This window comes from Malus sylvestris, chromosome 7 (assembly GCF_916048215.2).
Source record: "Malus sylvestris chromosome 7, drMalSylv7.2, whole genome shotgun sequence".
Taxonomy (NCBI): Eukaryota; Viridiplantae; Streptophyta; class Magnoliopsida; order Rosales; family Rosaceae; genus Malus; species Malus sylvestris.
Window position 1 is genome coordinate 31,524,833 of NC_062266.1, and position 25,327 is coordinate 31,550,159.

The following is a 25,327-nucleotide window of genomic DNA, read 5'->3' on the forward strand; positions in this document are numbered from 1 at the left end:
AATTAATTTCTTTACAACTATGAGACTACAGTTTATATAGCCACATTCTCAACTGTCTAACTAACTATTTTAGAATGATATATTCAACAATCCCTTTCAAATCACACCACATTACACATGAATCACATGATATAACATGATCTGTTATCAAATATTTGTTTTTTTTTGGCATTTCATGATTTATTTATCACGTATGCGGAGGGTGTTGTGTGATATTCTGGTAGCCACGTTTTGACGTGGACGCTTTGACAATACCTCTTTTAATTGTAGCAGACAAGTGTTTCTCATTATCGTTTCGAGTTTTTGTTTCTTTTATTCATCCATTTTTCTATAAACATTCAGCATTGCACCGAAAATTTTAATAGAACGAGAAAATTTTATTGATAATAAAAAATATTAAAATTAATCAGATGAGACATAAATCTTATATCTCATCATTTTTTATTTTTAATTTAATTATAAAGTCATCGCTCATGTTATGAAATGGCAATGATATAACACTTGCTTTTTGAGTTGAAGTTTCATAAAATTATAGGGTACCATCTTGCTTAATTGTAACAAATGACACGCGATTTTCTTCTGAATACTCAAATAGGAATAATTTTCACACTTTTTAGTTTTTTCTTCTCATGCATGCTATATGTTTGTTTTTTTAGCTTTTAGATTGAATAAATGAATAGAAAATTTAAAGACATAAATGAATACAGATGTGTAGAAGGGAAAAAGAAAACATTTTCCTATCAAACTAACGTCGCATTAATTTGACTTTGAGATCTTCCCAATTACCACGTTAAAATTCATGTAATATGCTACAACATTAATAGCAAAGTTCCCATAAAATAGGAAAAAAACTGGTGAATTGCTTCTCAAAATATGAAGTATTAAAGAGTAATGTTATATAAACCAAATTTTATATCAAGTTTGCGAATCATGTGATGTGTCACTAATACAAAATAAGCATGTTAATCGACGCTTAAGTAATAACTCAATCATCAACAACCGCGTTATATGGTTTACAAAATTTAATTTAAATAATTAATCTCTCTAACATTTTCCAATATTAAATATATAGACATCATTAGATCGTATGAGATTGGAAGTACAAGAATGGGGCAAACAATCAAGTTTTACCTACTTGGTCTTGCCCACACCATGTCATGGGCATTGGGCTCCATCTGCACGTCTCATTGCAAAACGATCGTCTCAATTTCTTGTCGTATTTTTAAATATACGAAACCAAGTTAGAGACTTTCGAGTTTGACACCTTCACAATCAAAGACTAAAAATAATGTTAAAAAGAATACGTACAATTTTCATCCTTGATTTTTATTGTCCATATCATTAAATATTAAAAGTCATATCCGATTTGTATTATGATTCCTAAGAGTGTTACTATTTGAACTATATTTTCCGACCACATTGAAGGAAAACAATAAAAAAAGTTAAAACAACTTATCAGAGTTTTTATCTTATTCAAGGAGTCAAGTTTAGTAGTGTAGGCTTGTAAGTAAGAAAATCATTAAAGTGATTAGTCATAGTGAAGTTCGAGCCAGGTGGGTAAACATGTTTTGAAATTTGTTCACAAACCACTGTACAGGGTGTGAGGTCGTAATAACCACACACTATGCTCATGAACAGAGCTGAAAATTTCTTTTAGTGGTGGTGAACTTAACCTCTAGTTATTGAGAAAAAATTCATCATAAGAAAATATCCTTTATACTTTCATTGCATTTTTTTTTCTTTCTCAAACTTCATTAAGCCACAACCTGTAGGAATTTTTTTACAATAATGGGCTATTTAAGAATATAAGCAAAAAGTAGTAAAATTATGATATATTCAAGCTACATATGTCTTTTTATTTATACTCATTAATATGATCAATATGTTATTTGCACCTTCTTAATACCGTATTTCTTTTTCCCTCACAAAACTCCACTGGGGTTGCTGCCCCCATTAAACCTTAGCTGTCTCCGTTCATACATTTGTTACTCGGGTTAGGTTGGGTTTGGGAGTGAGGTGCTTAAAAAAAAAGCACCCATGAAAAAAAGCTGTGAGGGTTTTAGGTGTTTGGTAAACTGAGAAAAAAGGCTTATTTTGGAAGCTGCTGTGAGAATAAGCTGAAATTAAAGGAAAAAGTTGAAGCTGCTATTTGCAGCTTTGGAAAACTGGTTTTTTTTCAAAGCACACGGAGTTACAGTGCTCCTTTAATGAAAAGACATACTATCAGACTGTTTTTTTTTCTTCTAAAAGCACTTTTACAAAAAAAATTATCAAACACTCTGCTGATTTATTTCACAGCCGCTTATTCTCACAGCACAGCCGCTTATTCTCACAGCAGTTTTTTTTCAAAGCACAGCAATACCAAACCAGCTCTTAGTAAAACACCGCATTCTCTACGAGTGGGTAGCAAACCAACTATCTTATTGAAGGAAAAAAAAAACTAGTAAAAAGTTTGAAAGGAGATATGGAAGACCAACTAATCAGTTTAATTTTCATATGCCCAACTAATTTATCGAGTCCACATCTGAGGAGAATTCATATTCTACTGTCCTATATACATAATTATTTCATTGAATAACTTTTCAATATATCGATATTAAAACAAAATTAATTCCTTTAATTCTTCCCTTTAGTAAACCCTAGACCTTCTTTCCACACACGAGGACACGAATCCTCATCCAAACACACTATGTACAAGGCGGTCTCTATATAAAGAATTTTTTTAATGTGCCGAAAATAAAGAGTTGAAATATAAATACTCGAATGAGAATTCTTTTCAGATCTTCTTAGTGAGGATTCTAGAATCTTCAAATCGTGTCTGTTCATCGTACATTGTGTGGTCAGTTTTCGTCAAGTCCTGTTTATGTTTAATTTTATATAAAAATATTTAAAATACTTTATAATCGCATAATATACGATGAACGGACACTATTTACGGATTTCTAGAATTCTCACAAAAATAATCCGAAAATGATTCTTATTCATAAATACTCCCTCCATTGACAGTAAGTGACGCAACACATCGATTTCTAAACTTGCTCTAGTTTAATTATACAAATTTTTACAAACTTTGTCGAGAGAATCTTTCATTGATTCGACACCACATCGATTCTTTTGTACCGTGAAGATTTGCTTTAATTGCAAACTATTTCTAGGGTGTTGTTGGCTCGAAATTTTGGTGCTCCGACAAGAAGAGTGAGGATTCTCGTCGGATCATATTTTATGAGAATCTTAGAAATTCTTAAATTATATATGTTTATCGTATATTATATGATCAAAATTATTGTAAATTTTTTTATTTAAAATTGAATATAAACAGTACCTGACGAAAACTAACCGCATGATGTATGATAAACGAATGTGATTGAAAGATCATAAGAACCTCACTCCTCAGACAAAACCACACGTAAGTTTCTTGGATTTTCGTAAGGTAATTTTTTTTTCTTTTTTTTGAACATCACTTTAATGAAAGATGTCTCAAGTTTAAATTCACAGTTTTTTTTTTTCTTACCCTTCCCTAAATTAATAAATAAAATAAGGATTGGATGATTGGATCATGAGCATATATACAACTCAATATCGAGAGGTTTTTCATGTGCCATGAATTCCGCCAGTATATTAAACGTAGTAATATAATTGATTGAAAATTTAAAAATGAACTAATTGTATTATTACAATTGGAATATCGGGTTGCATTCTTAGCATACTAATAAATTTCTCCTAAAATGTCCTTTAGCCATTGTCCATTTGGAGAAAATTTTCATTATGACTGGAATACGGGTAACACACCACGTGTTTTTATATAAATTGTGAGAAATTTTATTTTTAAAGTTATTAACTTTTTAGCACACATATCTCATCATTTGTATAGTAATATATGATGTACCATTCCATATTCCAATCTCACTGAAAAATCTCTCATCCATTTGTACTCGCCTCAAATTTCTCTCTCTCTCCATCTAAATTGGACGACTACCAATCCACTCTTTAGGTCCCCAGTCTCCATGCTCATTCCTCACAATCTCTTCTCTATTTAAACCCCATTTAAATGATTTCTTTCTCTCACTCACCTCTCTCTCAATTTCCACTTGCAGAGAGAGACGCCAAACAACATGGACACCACCTACAACACTTCCTACACTCCCTTGCCGGGAGAAGACCCCTCCGCCGCCGTCCCTCCGCCGACCCATCGGAGACCCTTTAAGGGTTTTGCCGTGATATTCTCCTCCGTCATATTTCTCTTGTCATTTGTCACATTAGTTATCCACCAAGGACCGGGGGCGCCGCCAAAAACAGTGCCAGAACAACCGGATCACCACCACCAATACAGGCCAGCTTCAACCAGTTCAGAGACGTGGTCGTTTTCAGTGCCTAGAGGAAAATTAGAAGGAGTATCGGCCAAATCGTACCCTCATTTTTCAGAGGAAGCTTCATATAATTGGACAAATGCCATGTTTTCCTGGCAAAGAACTGCATTCCATTTCCAGCCAGAAAAAAATTGGATAAATGGTAGGTGCAATTACAGCTTTAACTTTTATTTTTGTTAATCACAAGCTCTCTCCATTATTTTTTTTTATTTTTTTAATTTATTTTCGAGTAACACCAATGGTTTAGTGAGATTTGTGTCCATGATTAACTTTCTTAATTGGACTTGATTCCAAATACGCTTTTGGACTTTCTTCTTTTGAATTTCACTGTTTAATTTTGTAATCCTAATTATGTTGGACTAATCAAATTTGTTTTAATGTGTAAATCTTGTTCTTTTGGTGGGGGATGCTGGTTTCTTGTACTTCAGATCCGAATGGTAAGTTCTTAAACCAAAACTCCTTCTGTACTTTCTTTTTGTTAGTATTGTTTGACATTTCCTTTTTTATTCCTAATCACATAATTAATTATGATTATTTTAATAAATATCAGAATTAACCATATTGTAATGTTATTTTTGTTATGAAACAATATATGATCTTATGGAAATTGCATGGGATTATTTGATTGATATCTAATCGTGTCTAATGGTTCACATGTTCTGTAGAAACCGTAATTAGGTTAGTTGATTAGTTTAGTGTATTTATCTTTTATAATAAAATGTTTTTTTGTGTGACGATAACTTAATTCGGTAAACTAACAAAAGTGATTATAACTTTTTTAAATTTCTTAACCACTTATACTTAACGTTTGATGTTTCCAACCGTATTCCTGACCAAAAAAAAAAATTCGACCCGTCGCGAAATGTGGACAAATCAATCAAGGTGGACAATGGACTAGTAGACAGTTAGGGGCCCGTGTTTGCCTAGCTAATACGTAAACAAAACCCAGCCACGTGGCACACATGTACCCACATGTAGTTCTTTCTAGATGTGATTTTTTGGTATTTTGTAGATGTGATTTATTCAGTAATTTAGCAACATGTCCCATCTGCCACCGTCATTTGGTACTGTCCACAAATAACGGTGGCAGACACAATGCACTCGCCATTCAAACTTACGAACGACGAAGTTCAGTGTATGTGATGGGGCCATTGTGTTTCTCAAGTCAGACATCACATGGTGTCTGGGATTGTCTTACTGTAATTACTAAAATTATTAACAATTTAATTAGCTAAACTTCTATGTTTGTGTAGGGCCGTTGTTTCACAAGGGATGGTATCACCTGTTCTACCAGTACAACCCGGACTCAGCTGTGTGGGGCAACATCACATGGGGCCATGCGGTATCAACGGACATGATTCACTGGCTCTACCTCCCGCTCGCCATGGTCCCCGATCGATGGTTCGATGCGAACGGAGTGTGGACCGGGTCCGCCACCCTCCTCCCTGACGGCCAAATCATAATGTTGTACACTGGCAGCACCAATGATTCCGTGCAAGTACAAAACCTCGCCTACCCTGCCAACCTATCGGATCCCCTTTTACTTGATTGGGTCAAGTACGAAGGTAATCCGATTTTAACTCCGCCATCTGGGATCGGATCCACTGATTTCCGTGACCCCACAACCGCGTGGATTGGTCCCGATGGCAAATGGCGAACTACCATTGGATCAAAATTCAACAAAACTGGAATTTCAATGGTGTACACCACCACTGATTTTATAAACTATGAGCTCCATGATGGGGTCTTGCATGAGGTCCCGGGTACGGGTATGTGGGAGTGCGTGGACTTTTACCCGGTTGCTATAAACGGGTCCAAGGGTTTGGACACGTCGGTAAACAACGGCGGAGTTAAGCACGTGCTGAAGGCTAGTTTGGATGACACAAAATTGGATCATTACGCAATTGGGACTTATTTTATAGAGAATGAGACATGGGTACCCGATGACCCGACTATCGACGTTGGTATCGGGTTGAAGTATGACTATGGAAGGTACTATGCATCAAAGACATTTTATGATCAAAATAAGGAGAGAAGGATCTTGTTGGGTTGGATTAATGAAACTGACACTGAGACTGATGATTTGAAGAAACGTTGGGCTTCCCTTCACGTACGTGATCATTTCTTTGACGTTTCCCAAATTAATATTTATCGGTGCATGATAACTTTTTTTAGAACGTCAAGAACAGTTCTTTATATAATGCACGCTTATTTAGTTTTAGCGACCATATTTTGCAGACCATTCCGAGGACGGTGTTGTTTGATAGCAAAACTGGAACCAATTTGCTTCAATGGCCGGTGGAGGAGATTGAAGACTTGAGATTAAACAGTACCGAATTTACTGATGTTTTGGTTGAAGCAGGAACAGTTGTGCCACTTCATATTGGAACTGCCACACAGGTTTGTCAAGCATTCGAAGATTAATTGGTCACTTAAGGCTCTTCGAGCAATGCTCGAGACTAACTGAGCACTGCTTTAAACCCCTCGAGTGATTAAAATTCTAGATGTCAAAAAAATGGGCTAAACGTCTTTAACATGTTCATATTACATGTTTAATTTTTGCAACTCAATAACATTTTTCTTGCCTGAAACTGTGGACAGTTAGACATATTCGTCGACTTTGAAATCGAGTTATTGGACACAGAGGAGAGCGTGAATGGGAGTTCAGGGTGTGGTGATGGTGCTGTAGATAGGAGCACATTCGGACCCTTTGGCATTTTGGTCATTGCAGATGAATCTCTTTCCGAGTCAACCCCGGTTTATTTTCGAGTTACCAACTCGACCGATGGGGACGTCACGACTTACTTCTGCGCCGACGAATCGAGGTTAACTTTGATCTTAATGAATGTCAATTAGTGTTGTCATGTCGTCTCTAACTTTCAGTCTGTTGTTATGTTACATCTTACATGGTTGCTTGATAATGCAGGTCCTCCAAGGCTCCTGAAGTCTTCAAACAAGTTTATGGAGGCGAAGTTCCTGTGTTGGATGGTGAAACTTATTCTGCCAGAGTGCTGGTGAGAATTTCTTTCCTTACCAAATTATACGATCTTATGCAACGTAAAACTTCAAAGAACACCACTTCGCTTCTCATCTCTAAGGAGTTATTCTACTTCCACGTTAATTAAAAAACGCATTTATGCATACGTGCCAAATTGTGAATGATAGAAGGAGCTCGAAAATGGTGATGATTCTAAATTGTTGGGAGTTGAATGTGTAGGTTGATCATTCGATCGTAGAAAGCTACGCGCAAGGGGGCAGGACGGTAATTTCATCGCGGGTTTACCCGACAGAAGCAATCTATGGAGCAGCAAGGCTGTTCTTGTTCAACAATGCAACAGGAGTGAATGTCAAGGCTACCCTCAAGATTTGGCAGCTCAACTCAGCCTTCATTCATCCTTTCCCATTAGACCAGATTTTATCAGGGACGTTAATTTAATTCTTGCAGCACAAGCAAAACCATCTCCTTCATCACCAGCTGTCATTCATCACTTGGCTGCCAAGGAATCACAAATTTTGTGACAAGCAAAATGTCGAAAATGTGCGTCATTGGTGGTGTTTTTGCTATTTTTTTTCATTGGGTTGCCATTCAATTTGTAGTTAAAGGCATGCCCTTAAGCGATACAAGTCGATTTAGATTCCAAGAAGAATAAATTAATAAAGTTATGCGTTCAATTACTCGACTTGAATACTGCGTATTTAAGAAAAGTAGAAATGCAAATTTCCATTACAATACGGTATTCGTCGTGCCCGTGGTGCATGATGTTTTGGTTGAAGGTGATTCCAAAATTTTGATTCATTACGTTTAAGTCAAATGTGTTACACTAAAGTATTCGTAAAGATATCAATTATTTGACTTGTTTCTTCCCTCAAATTTAATTTCATTATGTTTTTCGTGAAGCTAATTTTGTTGTAGATGTAATTTGCCGTGTGTTCATTTTGTAGAGACAGAGATCCTCTCCGGATCTTAGTGTCTATAGCTCAAGGACTTGCCAATCTGGACTACTCAAATTGATTCTAATGATTTTATTAACTTATTCCGTTGGCCTACCTACACGCAAACAAGGGACCTGATTTTCCAGTTCTTAGATTCCAAACATCAAGGTTCGGAAAGGATCCAAATTCGTTTTGTACTAATCACAAATTTCCTTTGACAATTGAATTTGACTTTTTGGGCCCTAAAAGCCCAATTGATCCGATGCTTGTTAGTTCGACTAGAAAAGGATTAAACTTTGAATAGAATTAAGAGCCCACATCCAATTGACCCATTAGGTACTTTAATTGAATTCCACTGCTCCAACACTACACGTACCTGACTGGCTTGGTATTCGACCGTTAGGTCTATTTTTTTTTCAAATAAATCTGATAAAAGTTTACAAATTGTTAAGAACATGAGAAATTAGAAGTAGAAGACTGCTGGCTTGAGAGAAGCCGGCCTCTCTCGGAAAACATGGCCTAATTTTTCTTCTTTTTTTTCTTCTTTCGGGTGTTTTCAGTGGCGAAGCTACTTGAGGGCGAGGAATGACGGTCGCCCCTCTCCTCTCCGGAAATCAAGCCGAGAAGCGGTAGTTCCGTCCTTCCGGTCTCGTCGGAAGTGATGAAATTTCATGTGGTTTTCTGGCCTTTTGGGTTTCCTTGCTCTATCGGAACACATGTTGATCGTGAGCTCTCTTTTTTTTTTTTCCAAAAAAATAACCTAGGCCAAAGAAAGGAGGAATGAAGATTTGCATTTTTCAGCTTCTGAAAATGGAGAGGTTCTGACAAAGAAGAGAGTCTCTCTCCCATCCCACCCCATGTGCCCCTTCAGAATTACAATTTGTTTTTTTTTTTTAACTATTGGCCAATCAATTTGCACCACCTAACTTACTATTACTAATTTATATTGGAGTTTGTTTTGTTTTTTAATTATTATCCAATTAATTTGGCCACTCTTCCAGTATTTTTTAAACCACTTGTTTGACATTGTTATTTAACTTAAAATTCACTATAAATTTATACGAGCTTCAAAAAAAAAAAATTGTAAAATAACGAACTCGTAATTATTTGGTTTTTTTTTTCTTGTCTTACCATCAAATTCAACAAAGTAATAAAGAAAATTTGTCAATATTTTTATATTATATGTTTTATAATCAATGTTTTTCGGATATTATATGGTACATAATAAATAGACAATTATTTATATGGTATATAATAAATTTATTCAAATTTGCCTAGGTCCTCACCTAAGTGTAAAGTCATGTTCACTGTCCGACAAGAGCTTAGCATCTTTTAAAACTTTGCTAATTGTATAGTTAAGTAATAGGACGATACAACAAGAAATGGTGCTAAATCATCCTCCAAATAATATTGTTGTTCAAACCCTCCATCGACTATTTTGAGTAGTCCAAATCCTCTTTTGAACATTTCGGTTAGTGAAAATTCTCCTATGAATATTATGGGTAGTTCAAATACTATTCTTGCAAATCCTGGACTTAGACCTCGAATGAATGTTCACATTTTTTCAGGACCCTAAAATTTTTAAATTTCGTCCCTCTCCTCGAGAATTTATGGCTTCGCCCTTTATTTTTTTAAGGGCTCAGAATGTCAAAAAGACTCTCTTAAAAAATAGGACTTTTTATGTACTTTCTAACACCTCATTGCTTAACTTCAATCCAGTGCTAATATTATAAAACATTTTGCCAAAATATGAGTTGGCAGAAAGTTCATGAAGAATCTCACTTTTAAGAGGATCCGCTTAGCATTTATCTAGCAATATTTGACCCTTTCTCTTCAGTTATGAATCTTTTTGGCAGCATCAATGCATCCAAAAACTTGCAACAAAAGAAAGAAAGATGGAATTAGCTAGTTTCTGCTTAACTTATGGATCATGGCTAATCCCTAATTAATTAATTAATTATTTATTTTTCTAGGGTTTTGAATGGAACCCAGCCCAAGTTTTATATTCTTGTTTTAGCAAGAGTTTTGTCACCGAGTTGAATTTCAGTGTCCATATGGAAGATGGAGTTTTAAGTACGAATGGGACTATTGACCTAGCACAAATTTTGATCAAGCAACCGGCTTCATATGTCATGTGCAAAACGTTACAATTTTGTTAAATGCTGAATTTTGTATTATATCTTAATAATGTAATACGTCCATCTGTTTGTTTTATTGATATATCTATACTATATGTTAAAAATAGTTTTTGTATTTTGGGTTTCTATTCATTCGTCGTAGATTCGAAATTCTCTTTAACTATTGTAATAAAACATTAATTATATATCCAAAGATAAGTATTCTACCACTAAAACGTCAGTTATAAAGACGTTTGCCATTGACACTAATACTTCCCATTAATCATGATTAAGATTTAAAAAAAAAGAAAAAGAAAAAAAAAAGGACAATTGGTGACAAGCCATTGTTATCTATCCATTCCGGAAGTCGGAAGACTCACAGAGACATTTCAATCTCCTCCTTGATTAAGAATTTAAGATACCATAAACTTGGACCAATAAATAAAAAGTGGAAAGACAACCACCTCACATTCACCAATTCGCACAATTAGCAAAACCAATTACAGCTATGTTTATGTATGCTTGTATCGCTTTCTCACCCTATGTTTATATATGCTTGTATCGCTTTCTCACCAAGAACCAACCACACTATCGACTTAATTACAATTTACATCACTAATTGGGTATATTCTCCTCAATCATTATTATCTCAATACACCAACTAAAAGTTTTCACTTACCACGATCACTTTTTACAGAGTAATGTTACACATATCACATTTTTCTTACGACATATGTATCAACTTTCTAATAAAGAGAGGGTCCACTAACACATGTGAATTTTATCTCTAATAGAGAGGCGGTACAAATGTAGTATGAAAAATGTGAGCTCAAATCTTTTGCACCCATATTGTGTGTGGTCACTCTTTGATCTCTATCATTGATTGACACATGTTAATAAACTTAATTTCCTAACGTTGTTGTTATAAACTTAACACGTGTCAATAAGCCACACAAAATAGATTCAAAAGATTTGATTTCGAAAATGTGATAAGGGTAGCATTTTTGCTTTTCACAACAAATTAGTCATAACTAGATATCAAACTTATTACAAATATATATTAGTTTTTTTCATCAACATGACTCGAACTTGAATTTTTCTTCAACTAAATCCATGTAAATACTACTAAACGAAATGCTAGTTGGTCATGATTTGTAATACGTAAATCTATTCTTGTTCGGTTGGCTACAATTCATTCAATTAATGAGAAATTTTGAACAATCGTCGATTATACTTATATGAGTTTATCACAATCATCACATAATAAAATCATAAATATATACAACTGACGACACGATAAGATTCACTTTAAACAGCTAAGAAATCATCAAATGTAGTCAGTAGTGTGAGATGGAATTAAAACAAATGGCATATATACAGCACAAGGATCTGTGCATGTGGACGCTTTTGCAGAGGATGATTTGAGAATGTTAGCGCGAGGCGCCGAAACTCGTGCATTTTGCCTTAGTGGGCCAGTTGTACGGGAACATACTATTCGCACCGGCAGCACCCGGTAAATCAGACACATATTCCGAATTTGTTTTTTTTTTTTAAAGATTACAATTATTTTATTTTTAGGGAAACTAAAAATAATATTCGAATATTCAAAATAATATAAGAAGGTTCCCATCATCTCGTTAAATTGAACGTTAAGGATATTCATATATATATATTTTTTAATAAAATGTTGGGTTGAATATTCAAAGAAATTTGCTTACTTAGTTGCCGTAAATCAATTTGGTCATTCCATTATGATGATGTTAGTTATTATGTTAGTGTGTTTACAAGACACACGAGGAATCAAATTGATTTTGCACTAACTAATTTAAGAACGACATTGATTGATTTTGAAATTGAAGAACCAAAATGAAAAGTTTAGTTAATTCCATAAATAATAGATTTTTGGTATGTAAAAAAGACTATCATTTTTTTTATCAATGGTCAGTATAATGAAAAGATTGGTGGTGACTAAATAAGGGCAGTAAGATTATTTCCCCTCTTATTCTCATCTCAGATTCTTTCCCATCTCATTCTCATCTCCTTCCCACCCACCCCTCCTCTCATAGTTTATTTTTGTTTTTCTCTTTCTATAAAAACTCAGTACAAGATGTTGACGTAACTTAATAATAATGGTTTAATTAGGAAGAGAGAAAAGGGGATAAGGATTAGGAGGGGAGAGAATCCTCCTCTTAAATAAGGGGCTTGTATTTAATTTAGATTTTAAAGGTGTTATAAACTCAGGGAGTTTAATAGAGCTTCGTGGATTCTATGTGAATTTTAATTCAAATAATTAGAAATCTTAGGGAGGGAGGGTTGATTTTCTAAAGCCTAAAAGACACTATAAAATCCCTCTGAATCATTCATTTTTTAAAATACTTTAAAATTCGGAAGAAATACACCCAGATCTCAATGAAGTTTTTAATTTTTTTTACTGAATATGCATACGCTTCTATATATTCACTCAGATTTGTATTAATCTTTTAAAATCTTTTAATTTCCTATTAAATAAAACTCCCTAAATTTGAATAGATTTGAGAAAAACAATAAAATTAGAAATCCAACCGGTTGAGGCGGTCACCTGTCACCCTCCTTAACATGCGCGTAAAGCCAAAAATTTCGAGAAACGGAAGTGGTTGTAGCATTACACAGTGCGTGACGAAGAACAAAACTTCCTCTCCTCTCTTCGTCTTCACACTCTCAAAACCTCCATTTCTGCTCTCTCTCTCTCTCTATTTTCTCTCTCCTCCTTGATCATGTAAAAGAATTCACCAAATCCCAGAAGAAAATCGACTTTGATTTCATCGCTTTTGCATACAAACTTACAGTTGCAGACTCTCATGGCGGCCCTGTCTGTGTTCTCTCTGTTCGCTCTGTTTTCACTCACCCACATTGCTCTTCTCCCGACTCTCTGTTTCGCCGCAGACCCCTTCGTCTTCTACGACTTCCGCGTCTCTTACATCACCGCCTCTCCGCTCGGCGTTCCTCAGCGGGTACGATCTTTTCATTTGGTGTTTACTCTGTTTTTTTTTCTTACGGCTGAATGATTGATAAAACGCCTTTTTAATTTAAATTTTGACCATGGTTCTATTGAAAATATTATTTTATACATTTTTCTTCATGGGTTTGTGTATTTTTGTGATTTATCAAGTAAATCTGCGGTTTTTTGCTGTATGTGGGTTTATATCGGTGACGAGGGTTTTAGTGACAGCGAGGTTGATTAAGAAGAGTATTTATAGATCATTTTGATGCCGGTTTTCGGGGTTTCAGCCATACTTGCTTGATTTTGCAGTGCATTCATGGATTATTTCTGGTCCTGATAACGGGGGTTTTAGTGGCGGTGAGGTGGATTGGAATTCATGGGTTATTTGTGTCCTGATACTGAAATTTTATTGTTCTAAAACTCTTATGTGCAAGGGTTTTACCACCCCTTACGCATATATTTTTCGTTTATGTTTGGATGATTAGTGTAGATTTTAGGCCATGTGTTGTATCTTACAACTTACAGTGTTTGGAGTTTGAGCAATTTTTGAAGTATATCAGAATTTGACTTGCAATACCTGTTTTAATTGGAATTTTGAATGCAGGTTATAGCGGTTAATGGGCAGTTTCCAGGTCCTGCTATCAATGCTACTACAAACAACAATGTTGTTGTTAATGTACATAATGAATTGGACGAGAATCTCCTAATTACTTGGTAAGGCTTTTGTACAAATTTCATTGTATTTCATGAATGGGACGTTTTTGAGATGTTTGTGGCGAATTCTTTGACAGGTCCGGGATTCAAATGCGGCGGAATTCATGGCAGGATGGTGTTCTTGGCACAAATTGTCCAATCCCTCCTTCGTGGAATTGGACTTATCAGTTTCAAGTTAAGGACCAGATCGGGAGCTTCTTCTACTTTCCATCTCTTAATTTGCAGAGAGCATCCGGAGGTTTTGGCTCCTTTCATATTAATAATAGGCAGATAATTGAAATTCCTTTTAATCAGCCTGCTGGTGATATCTTCATTACTATCGGTGACTGGTATACACAAAACCATACGGTCAGTATTTGTTGTTGTGTAAGTATTTTCATGTGAACAACGTAGTTTAAAGTACATGACTAACCTCCTCCCTATTCCTTTCCTCTGATTTTAGGCACTGAGAACTGCTCTTGATGCTGGAAAAGATCTCGGGATGCCGGATGGAGTTCTTATCAATGGGAAGGGGCCTTATCAATACAACAATACCCTAGTACCTGATGGAATTCAGTATGAAACCATCAATGTTGATCCAGGTATATATTTTAAAGGCTTTTGCAATCATTTCCATCCTACTTCCCGACACCCTCCTTTTTAATATTCACTTTGTTTTCATAGGTTATCTTGTTCTCTGACCATGAATATATAAACATTGTAATTGGTCCTTATAAGTTTCGCTTCGTTTTGTTTCAAATCATTATTGTTTGTTATCAACATTTGTTGATAATTCCATTCTACTATCATGCTTCTATGCACTACCTGTCTATCTTTGAAAAATTGAAGTGTTTTTTCCCTTATAAACATCACTAATGTCGATATAGAATTTCCTAGTTTTCAGAATGGGAGACATGAAATGATGAAACATGTGGTGCGATATTATTACTTCTGTGATATATTTTGTATTCTCTTGGATAATTGTTTCAAATTATTGTATTTGGCAGGAAAGACGTATAGAGTACGTGTGCACAACGTTGGTATTTCAACAAGTTTGAACTTTAGAATCCAGAATCACAATCTGCTTTTAGCTGAAACAGAGGGATGTTATACAATGCAACAAAACTATACCAAGATTGATATTCATGTTGGACAGTCCTATTCATTTCTTATTACCATGGATCAGAATGCCAGTAGTGATTACTACATTGTTGCAAGTGCAAGGTTTGTAAATGAATCACTTTGGCAGAGGGTTACGGGTGTTGCTGTCTTACACTACTCCAACTCTAAAGGACCAGCAAGTGGCCCTCTCCCTGACCCTCCCAATGACTTTTATGACAAGTGGTGGTCGGTGAACCAGGCATTGAGTATCAGGTTTGTTTTTGAAGATTTATATTTCTTGAAGATGTTGAATGTTAAAAGTTTGCTTATAAGGATCAGTTCTCTTATCTTGAATCAACTTGAACAGATGGTTCGGTTCTCGACTTCAAATTACAGAACTATTTAGATCACTGCAATAACAGATGATTCAGTTAGATGCTTCACATTATCCCTTGTTTTCATTCATGCATATATTGGATTCCACTTTGAGTTTTCTCCATTCCTTCCCCTTAACTGTCCAGTTTTAGGTAAAGTCTCCGAGTAGTTGGTTACTAGTTCATTTGTCTGAAGTCTTTGGCTTTTTATTGCTAGGCAAAATGGATCTGCAAGTGGCGCTCGCCCTAATCCTCAGGGATCATTTCACTACGGTGAAATTAATGTCACTGATTCATACGTGATAAAGACTGTTCCACCACAGACAATTGGTGGGAAACTGCGTGCTACGCTAAATGGAATCTCGTTTGGCAACCTTACTACACCAATCAGGCTTGCTGATCAGAATAAAGTTAGAGGAGCCTATAAGCTTGATTTCCCCAATAAGCCACTTAATAAAACCCCCCGAACAGACATATCTGTCATCAATGCTACATATAAGGGTTTTATTGAAATCATTTTCCAGAACAATGACACCACAGTGCAGAGTTTCCATTTGGATGGATATTTCTTTTTCTTGGTTGGGTAAGTTCTATTTTCATTTGTATCGTTTCATATCAGCTTCATTTAAATCAGTAGGTGTTAAGAGAAAGTAATTTGATGTGTGCAGGATGGGTTATGGCGATTGGACTGAAAACAGCAGAAATGGATATAATAGGTGGGACGCGGTTACTCGATGCACTGCACAGGTTTGTATTTTTATCAGAACATCTGCTTTTCAGCAGGCTATGCCCATTCTTAAAAATCTAGAGAAGGAACTAAACGTAAACTCTAGAAAAAAGTTGTATTATGGTCCATGTAGCAAATATTTTGGTTATACATTCGAGTCAAATGCAAATGTCTAGATGTTTGCGAGGTTCGCTTTAGCGTGTGATTTCTGAAATGAATGCCTCCAGTCTGTTCATGCATGCATGCATCTTATGCGGATGACTCTGGAGTTTATATGCTTGTTTTCTGTCTTGCATTAAATGTTTCTGTTTTGTGATTGTGTAGGTTCTCCCTGGGGCATGGACAGCGGTGTTTGTCTCGCTTGACAATCCCGGAGCGTGGAATCTTAGAACTCAAAACCTTGATAGATGGTATCTTGGCCAAGAGACATATCTGAGAATCATAAATCCAGAGGAGAAGGGTGAAACAGAGTTTGGTGTGCCCGATAATGTTCTGTATTGCGGTGCTCTAGCCAGCAGACAGAAGTATGCTTAACAATTCTCATTCTCTCCATCTCCCTCTCTTCCTCTAGATGATAACTTTCATTCTAATATTCTTTCTTTGGCATCTTCAGGGAACAGAAGCACTCTTCTGCAACATCAATTCCCGGCGGAAATTGGAGGCTGTTCATCTCTCTGCTAGCCGCGTTCTTCGCTTTGGTCTGTACTTTTCGATGATGAGCTCATTAATGGCGACAGTTGATTCCGAGCAGTGGCGGCTTTTTCGTGCAGAATTGTTGGAGGGTCGATACATGTCATGGGTGGTACATTTTGGGTTTTGGGTGGTTTTAGTGACAGACATTTGCTTGTTCCATAGTTTTCTGCGGCGATACTTCCCATACCATAGCGTTGTAATAGGTCATTTCGGATCCAACATTCTTTCGTGCGTCTCTTTTGGAATTATTATGTCGACTCAGATTTGAAGTCTCATGATGTTTAACGCCAACATTCTCAATCAATATTATACCATTTGACTTCGTTTTACTCAAGTTTCCCATGTGTTTTTCTTATGATGATTTGTTTATCCCATGAGTTTGCCCTTTAACAATGTGGGCCTAACCGGCACTTAAGTTCCATGAAGATGTTGGAACGTCTAATTGTGCATGTGTTTTTGTAATCATGATATATCTTCGTCGTCTTATGATTTGTTGGTAAGTTATTGTCTCACCAACTAGCTAATCAAAACACGAACCCCTCCTCGGGCAGGTTCCTTCTTTTGCTTCTTAGCCTAAGGGGTATTATCACCCGTTTCCGGCTGTTGTTCTCTTCTCCAGGAGAACTTCTACTCGATAGATTGGAGGATTCAAGTGAGTTCTAATGGGGTGATCCACTCTTCTATTGGTTTAATGCACTCGCTTTGTAATTGTATAAAAAAATCTTATACCATGTCAAAATTTTGATTAGAAAAGTGCTTTTTGAAAAAGTACTTGAAAGTACTTCTTTGATTCATTTTAATCCGTTAGATCAACTAAATTAGTTTATTACATTCGTTCGATCCTAGCAATGAGCTTCATGTGGTTAGGGTGGGGACCGGGTTCTGAGAGGGGTTAAATTTATAGGGTTAATTGAAGAACATGATAGGAGTCACATGGATAAGTATGATGTGGATTAATTGTTTGTGGGCGTGCTACTTATGAGTACACTGGAGATATCATCCTAACTTCTTTCGCAAGCAAGAATTTAATAAATGTATAAAACCCTAATTGCATATAGACAAAATTGGAGCAACAACCTCTGAATTTAGCCCCACTTGGAGCTTTGGTCCCTGAATTAGAAATTCGTGAGTATTGGACGTTGAACTTGTTATAATGTGGAGTAATGGTTCTTTCGGCTGACTCCATTAGATTCTTGTTCCAAAGGAGTTTAAAGGGGCTTTAATGGATAGAAGTTCTAACGGAGTTAGCCAAAAAGACCATTACTCCACATTATAACAAGTTCGATGACCAATACTCACGAATTTCTAGTTCAGGGACCAAAACTCTAATTGAGTTAAAATTCAGGGACCATTGCTCCAATTATCTCTTCTTACATGTATTACCACCTTCTATAATCTCATTCTATTCATGTCATGTGTATGGGTAACACTCTCTTCTGCACGGATTACTTCTTGTTTTAACTAACGATACGTTATTCACTTACAATTGGTGGTTAACTTACCCAAGTAAGTCAAAATAGGCCACAACGTAATATCTAACTCACTACAAATTTATATCATCATATCCTCACATCTATATGAGTCGATCATGAAATCTCTTCTAATAATCTAATAAAACAGAAACTGAATGTCGTCAAACCAACTGGCTATATGCTCACTTCACTTTACTTTTCCATCCTAGTATTCCTCATTGACTTAATTAATTTCTCCTCTCTCTCTCTCTCTCTCTCTCTCTCTCTCTCTCTCTCTTACATGCCTAATGAGTATGTCGCAGTCGCATCAAAACTTTCATTGCTTGAAAGGGACTTTCGATCCATGGCTTGGCAACAAGTAAATAATTAAATGGTCTATCCAAATAAATAAGTAGGTTGCATACCATTGCTACAAACTAACACAGGGAATCTAATCAAGCTCTCCAATCCCCACTATATAGAACTGATCTATATTTAGCAACTGGGTGTAATTTATGCTTTGGTGCAAATTGCCTCCAGCTTATCTTTGTCACACATCCACGATCCCCCATATGTAGGTTAGTAGTTCATGTTCTTTCCTATATATATTTTGTTTTTGTGTTTTTGTTTTGAAGAAGTTCCAAGTTTTAAGTATTAAGTTCAGCTTCTTCTACTGTCAATATATCAAGGAAAGCTTGGCAGTCTTTGGGTCTTCGGATCCATAGTCATCTGGGTCGGTTGCACGTTTCATTTTCATGTAGGAGTTAGTGTTTTTCTTTTTCAACTCCTCATGCTAGTAGCTAGCTTATAACTTGAGCATTTAATTATCAATATTAAAACTGTTTAGACACACTCGTTGACACACTGTCTAATAAAGGTGAGCGCTACTAATGTATGCGAGTCTCACCAGTATTAGAGGGTGTGTTTGCAAGTGTGTTATAAGTTCGTGTGCCCAACTAGCATCACCCTTTAATTATGGTGAGAACAATGAAGAAAATAAAACTTCGCTATTGTATAAGAGACTATGACACACGGCAATGTGTATAATTTGCGTGTTATAATATCTAAGCACACTCTGCCAGCGCTTAAAACCTACCCTCTTGTGGTGCCGACTATATGGATATATATATATATATATATATATATATATGTGGTCTTGCTGATTGATTAAATTACATATACTTGCCTTCTACGATTTAAAAAGAATGAAATGTACTATAACTGCATTTGCCAAGCTTAACAGCAAAGCAAATATTCATCATTCACGTAACATATAACTTTATTATTCCGGTCCTCATATCAGATATCATGATATAGATAAGTAATCGGTGCACTCGATCTTCTTTCCACTAATGTTTTGGTGCTAAATTTGTAAGCTCAGTAAAAAAAAAAAGAAACAACCATTATTCTAGTGAGGCAGAAACATACTTTATTTTTTTATTTTTTTTTACTTTTTAGTAAAAATGATCCTTGAGATTGGAGAAATTTTTAGTTGTGACGGGAACACAAGTGGTACGCCACGTGTTTTAATAGGAGTGGTGGGAAATTTTATTTTTTAAGTTATTAACTTTTTAGCACACATATCTCACAATTTGCATAGTAACACATGGTGTACCACTTCGTGTACTGGTCACACTAAAAAATCTCTCAAGAGATTGACATATAACTCCTCACTTTGGTCTTTAAGATTGAAAATCGATCAATGTAGTCCTTGAGTTTGTCCACTGTCAATGACTCAATCATTTTGGTCTTTCCGTGAGAAATCTTCGTTAAATTGAGGGTATTTTTGTCCAATCAACCCCTCCACTTGCCTTTCTATTTAACGGACGTTTCCACGGAAAGAACAAAATGATTGACGGTATACAAACTTAAGGACCACTCCTATCGATTTTCAACGTCTGTGACCAAAGTGAGGAGTTATGCCAATCTCATGAACCATTTTAGCTAAAAAAAACCTTTGTTTCCAACAGAAATGATTGAAAATAATATTTTTTTATACGAGCAATAGAGGAATTCAAACTTAGGGTCTCAGATGCAATGGTGAATATTCTTAACCAACTGAGTTACATGCTCCTAGACTATTGAAAAGAATTAATAACAAAGATACATAACTCTAGTATATATAGTAACATTAATTTCATTCGATTGACATACAAAGTGACATTTCTACAATCAATCGACCACTTGGTCGAGTTCAATAACAGCGTACATGGCTGTTAGCTATAGGTAGCACATGATAAAGCCCCATGACATGCCAATTAACAATGCTTCATCAACTTCACTTCTTCCAGCAAACTCAGCTCCACAGTCCGCTTGCTTACTAGATGTAGAAATTTCAAACTGATGACTAATTTGATGGAGTTAACTTACTACTCAAACAAACAGATGTTTAGAGTTTAATTAAGTTACAATGTTGATGCAGTAGTTTTATTATGTACAGAGAAATGTTGAGATCAATATCCTCTCGATTTTCCCTTATGTACTTAAATCCTATGATCGGTATGTATATATACTACTAAATGATTAATATCATATGGTGTCACTTCCTCAATTGACAACTGGTGGTTGTCAATTTGCTTGTCCGAATGTTTGAGTATTAATCCATATTTGTCTGATACATGATATAGACATCTTATTAATAGGGCATGTAATATCATGAGTAGCTATTTCCTTTTGAAGCATCATCCTGGCTGAGCTGTGAAGCTACAAACTTGTCCAGCGCTCGCCAATCAGTCAGCTGATCTACTGCTCGCTGATGATCGTCATTACTACTGTTACCATAGACTACACCATGAAAGTTTTGGTCTTGATCCGACGACTGAAAAGTGCAAGTGTGGTTAATGTCGATACTATATGCATGAGGTGCCATGGAGTTGGAGCTGCTTACAGCTGTGGCTGATGATGATTGAACTAGTTTCGGGCTTCCGAGAAGAGGGAGCTGGAAGAAGTGCTCTTGGGGAACCTGGAAGGGCAAGTGATCAAGCTCTTTCTTGCATGGATAATTAGGAAGGTGGTGGTATGGCACCATGTTCATGTTCATAGAGCTAGAGTTGTGCCCTGGTGAGTCCAATTCTGGCATGAAGGAGACTTGGTCATCGTACCAACATGGTGAATCATTTTCACTCATCTTAATTCTCATGCTTGCAATTTTCTTCTTGAACACCCTACATACAACCCATCCTTCTTCCTGCTTCAATTGCACAAGAATAGAGTATGAACACTGACCATTCAAAGTGTGCTCTCTTGTAAAAGTAATACAATGCATGATCAGTGAAGATGGTACAAATATGACGGCATGTACAAATATGAGCAATTTAAATTCTTGCCTGTGGAGTTCCGTTTTCATCAGTTTCAAGGCGGTATTCATGCATAATCCAATCGGACTTTTGACCATTTGGGGCTCGACCTTTATAAAACACTAAGGTCTTCCGCATGCCAATTAAGTCATGCTTTGAATAAATGGCCTTGTCTCTTCCTGTGGCTTTCCAAAACCCTGCAGCGGTGGCTCTATTTGTTCGAGTTCCAGTAGGATACTTCTTATCTTTATGGCTAAAAAAGTACCATTCGTTTTGTTCTTCTGTCCCTATTCTGCATAGTTCTGTACTTCCAAGTTTATGTAACCGAGATATTAGTAGTTGTCCATTTGAAATGAATTCTTGATTAGATAAACTGAAGTGACACCAATATTTTGATTGTGATAATGTTTATATATACCTTGAAGATCCCATGGCTCAATTTTATAGAGGTCGACATCTTTAATAACATCAAGGTCAATCCTTCTTGAAGTAACCTTCTTCCTGAGGTAGTAATCAACAAGTTCTTCATCCGTCGGATGGAATCGAAAACCAGGGGGAACGTGTGAAAAAGTTTCCATATTGTCCAGCTTTTGGTCTTCGGTCCTGAAAATTATTTGTCATACTGATCATATAGGCATGCATGCATGTAAAGTTTTATCCTGAAACAATATTCAATCAAGTGTAAATTGTGCCAAACACAACCCTAAAGAATCACCTCAATGGAATTTAAGTGTACTTTAACCCTAATCAAATACATGTGTGCATGCCAAATTGTGATCTCTTGCTTCAAAGTTCAATGTCAAACTCAATCAAAGTATTCACATTACTAAAATCTGTACTTAATTTCACCCAGAGGTCTTTAAGTAACCATAAAAGTTTTAGCATGGAGGAGTCCCTGGCTATTTTCTCCTAATTATCCCCTTTTTCCTTGCATTTAATAAGAGAAGCCTACAAATCTAAGAATTGCATATACAGATTGTAAATCTTTTAAAACTAGATGTTACCCTGTATAGGAATTAAGGTTCGTCTTGTCCTGTCAGTACACGATACATTTGCAACATTTTCTTTGTAAGGAATCAGTGGCGACTTGTTTTGTCTGATTTTTAACAAAAAAGAGAGCTCGATTGGATGAGTGACGACTGGGATCGTTTGATGCTTCTGAAACTTAATTATTGAACTACTGCCTAATTAATTAAAAGTTCATTTGACCTAATGTGGGAAAATATCCATTGTGAAGGTGATAATGAAAAGTGGCAATGCAATCATGAATGTTCAAATATTGGATGAATGAACTCGTGAAAAAAAGGGTTCTTTTTGGGGAGTTCATTGTCAATGCTATATAATTCACGCGAAATATATTTTCTGATGGAGAAAATGATGCTTCAGATCATCCTCGCAATAAAGCATGTGGAGAAATCCTTTTCCGGTATGATGATTATATATACTTTTGATAATAGATCTTGGTGCAGGCAAGAAACATGAAAGAAGTCAAAATAACATAACTGAACTGATCACTCCACATAGGTTCTACTTTACTAAAATTGTTGATGGAGTCAGAAGGTCGATGAGAATCTAGATCAGGTAAAAAAGGAAAGCCAGATTTTTGTTTTTTTTTTTTTGGGATTGGTTGATGAAGTACATGCTTCTACCCTAGCTGCAAACACTCTAACTTCAAGATCCATATAATATTGATAAGCTAATACACAAATTAAGAATTCAACTCAAGAATACTTGAACAAAGAAGTAGAATTTCATGAAGAGAGAGAGGGAAAGGGAGAGAGGGAGAACTTACAGGACAGCAACAAAAGTCTCTAGCTTTGCAGTCCACAGATCTGATAGGTAGTGTGTTAATCTTCCTCACAGCTTCAAACTATTATAGGAGCTCATAGATATCAGGCAAGAAACAAGGACAACGAAGCAGAACATGTCAGTGATTTATAAGATTTATATCAGTACTGCCCTCGGGAATTGCACACGAACTTGTTTTCTGGTCCCCAAAAACTGTAGTGTCGACTTGTCGGGATTATTTGGATCCCGAGAAAATAAGAAAGACAGGCCAAGAAAATGGAAGAGTTGAGGAATGGAAGAAGAGAGACCAAGTAGGGTTAAATAATAACAAAAACCCTTAAAACAAAGATATAGCTTCTGGTTAATGTCTTAGGCCTTCGTTGTCTTGTCTCTCACTGTCGAGAAAAGCTAGATTGCTGGGAAAGATTAGGCCGGGAAAAAAGGGTGGCGCAAAACTGGCTGATCAAACAGGAAGCAAGGCTCTTTCGCTACTGCCACCTCTACCCGCCACTGATAGTGATAGAGACCGAAACCCTAATCAACCCCATATATGTATATATCTATATATATATACAATATTGTTTGTCTTTATGAGCTAGCTAGGTCACTATGCCAGTGACAAAGATTGTCAGAGAGAGAGAGAGAGATGAGGAATTAGAAATCAAGAACAAAAAAGATATATGAGAGCTAGGGATATAATGATGACGTATTGCAACAGCCACCAGCCAAAAAGTCACAAACAAATGTGGCATGGTGGCCCCAGCATCTACTCTAACCTATTCTCAGTCCCTACCATTTACTTACACCCCTCGATCATCCTTCTTTTTCAACTCTCAACTCCAATAAATTTACGATCATGATCATGGTGTTGTGCTGCGTCCATGTGAGTCGTGACCCATGGTTTCTTGCAAGTTTCTTTACATTTTTTTCGGGGTTACGACACATGGAATTGGATAACTAGTAATTTGCTCTAGGGTTTTACTGATCTTTCTTATTATTAGGTTTGTTTTCAGTTGTGTTAATTATAACTTCCATAATTAAAGTAGAAATTAAATAGGGCTAAATTTCGCCACAATCATGGATGATTAATTCAAAGTGTTGTTGAAGAAATTATTAATTCGGTTCGGCAGACATGGTTCTGGCTCAAGACCAATTAAAACTAATTAAACATTACGTTTTCACAATAATTCTCCAACATACATTGTACTTAATTATGGTGTTGTTCATCACATATAAATTACAATAAGGATTTGGGGGAGTGATTAATTATTTCTAGAACATGGTTAGCATACGTTTGATGATGTAACGCGTGTTTAGCCTATTTAACATGTATTTTTTAGCTTCAAAAAATTCTACATTGTACTGGTGCATTAAATTAATGGCTATATTTACATTTGTGAATTTTGTTAACCAAACTGTAGCTAATTATTCAAATGTTAGTGTCTCTTATGCACTGGTATATTGTAGACAAACCTCAAATTAAAAAAAGTTGATGAAACCGACGGTGAAATTAGCACTCCCATACCAAATACTCACAGACTTCCCCTTACAAACCCTAGTCCTATAATAACATATTCTACTGAGATCAGCAGACTTGCTCGTGACCTATACGCTTCCATTGTCATCATCATACGCGGTCTTAAAATATCTACCTATGGTCCTATACGTTCTTCATCAGCTGAGTCGACCGTAACGAAGCTCGAGCCCCGTTCTAACAGCGTCCTCTCCTTCCCTGTTCCATCGAAAAAGGAAGGCCTGCATCGGTGGCAACTTTCTACTTGACTAACGTTGTTCTATATTCTTTCGC

General features: G+C 36.0%; 3 protein-coding genes across 4 annotated transcripts; 2 read left to right on the forward strand and 1 right to left on the reverse strand.

Moving 5' to 3' along the window:
• Nucleotides 1-3,985: 3,985 nt before the first annotated feature.
• Nucleotides 3,986-8,099, forward strand: LOC126627945 (acid beta-fructofuranosidase 1, vacuolar-like). Of its 2 annotated transcripts, XM_050297520.1 has the most exons (7): nt 3,986-4,509; nt 4,796-4,804; nt 5,621-6,477; nt 6,606-6,767; nt 6,969-7,192; nt 7,294-7,381; nt 7,585-8,099. In XM_050297520.1, the coding sequence occupies exons 1-7, from the start codon at nt 4,113-4,115 to the stop codon at nt 7,801-7,803; spliced, it is 1,956 nt and encodes a 651-aa protein (XP_050153477.1). In that variant the 5' UTR covers nt 3,986-4,112; the 3' UTR covers nt 7,804-8,099. The 2 variants fall into 2 exon arrangements, with proteins under 2 accessions (XP_050153477.1, XP_050153476.1); XM_050297519.1 differs by lacking the exons at nt 3,986-4,509; nt 4,796-4,804 and adding an exon at nt 5,448-5,502.
• Nucleotides 8,100-13,056: 4,957 nt separating this feature from the next.
• Nucleotides 13,057-17,319, forward strand: LOC126627943 (monocopper oxidase-like protein SKS1). The gene is made up of 9 exons (XM_050297513.1): nt 13,057-13,407; nt 14,002-14,111; nt 14,189-14,459; nt 14,554-14,692; nt 15,098-15,464; nt 15,783-16,148; nt 16,234-16,312; nt 16,617-16,816; nt 16,906-17,319. The coding sequence occupies exons 1-9, from the start codon at nt 13,255-13,257 to the stop codon at nt 17,006-17,008; spliced, it is 1,788 nt and encodes a 595-aa protein (XP_050153470.1). The 5' UTR covers nt 13,057-13,254; the 3' UTR covers nt 17,009-17,319.
• A 3,238-nt stretch (nt 17,320-20,557) lies between these two features.
• Nucleotides 20,558-24,148, reverse strand: LOC126627949 (NAC domain-containing protein 7-like). Its single transcript, XM_050297526.1, has 4 exons — nt 23,525-24,148; nt 22,151-22,335; nt 21,763-22,034; nt 20,558-21,623 (listed from the first exon to the last, which is right to left on the reverse strand). The coding sequence occupies exons 2-4, from the start codon at nt 22,308-22,310 to the stop codon at nt 21,090-21,092; spliced, it is 966 nt and encodes a 321-aa protein (XP_050153483.1). The 5' UTR covers nt 22,311-22,335; nt 23,525-24,148; the 3' UTR covers nt 20,558-21,089.
• Between the last annotated feature and the right edge of the window lie 1,179 nt (nt 24,149-25,327).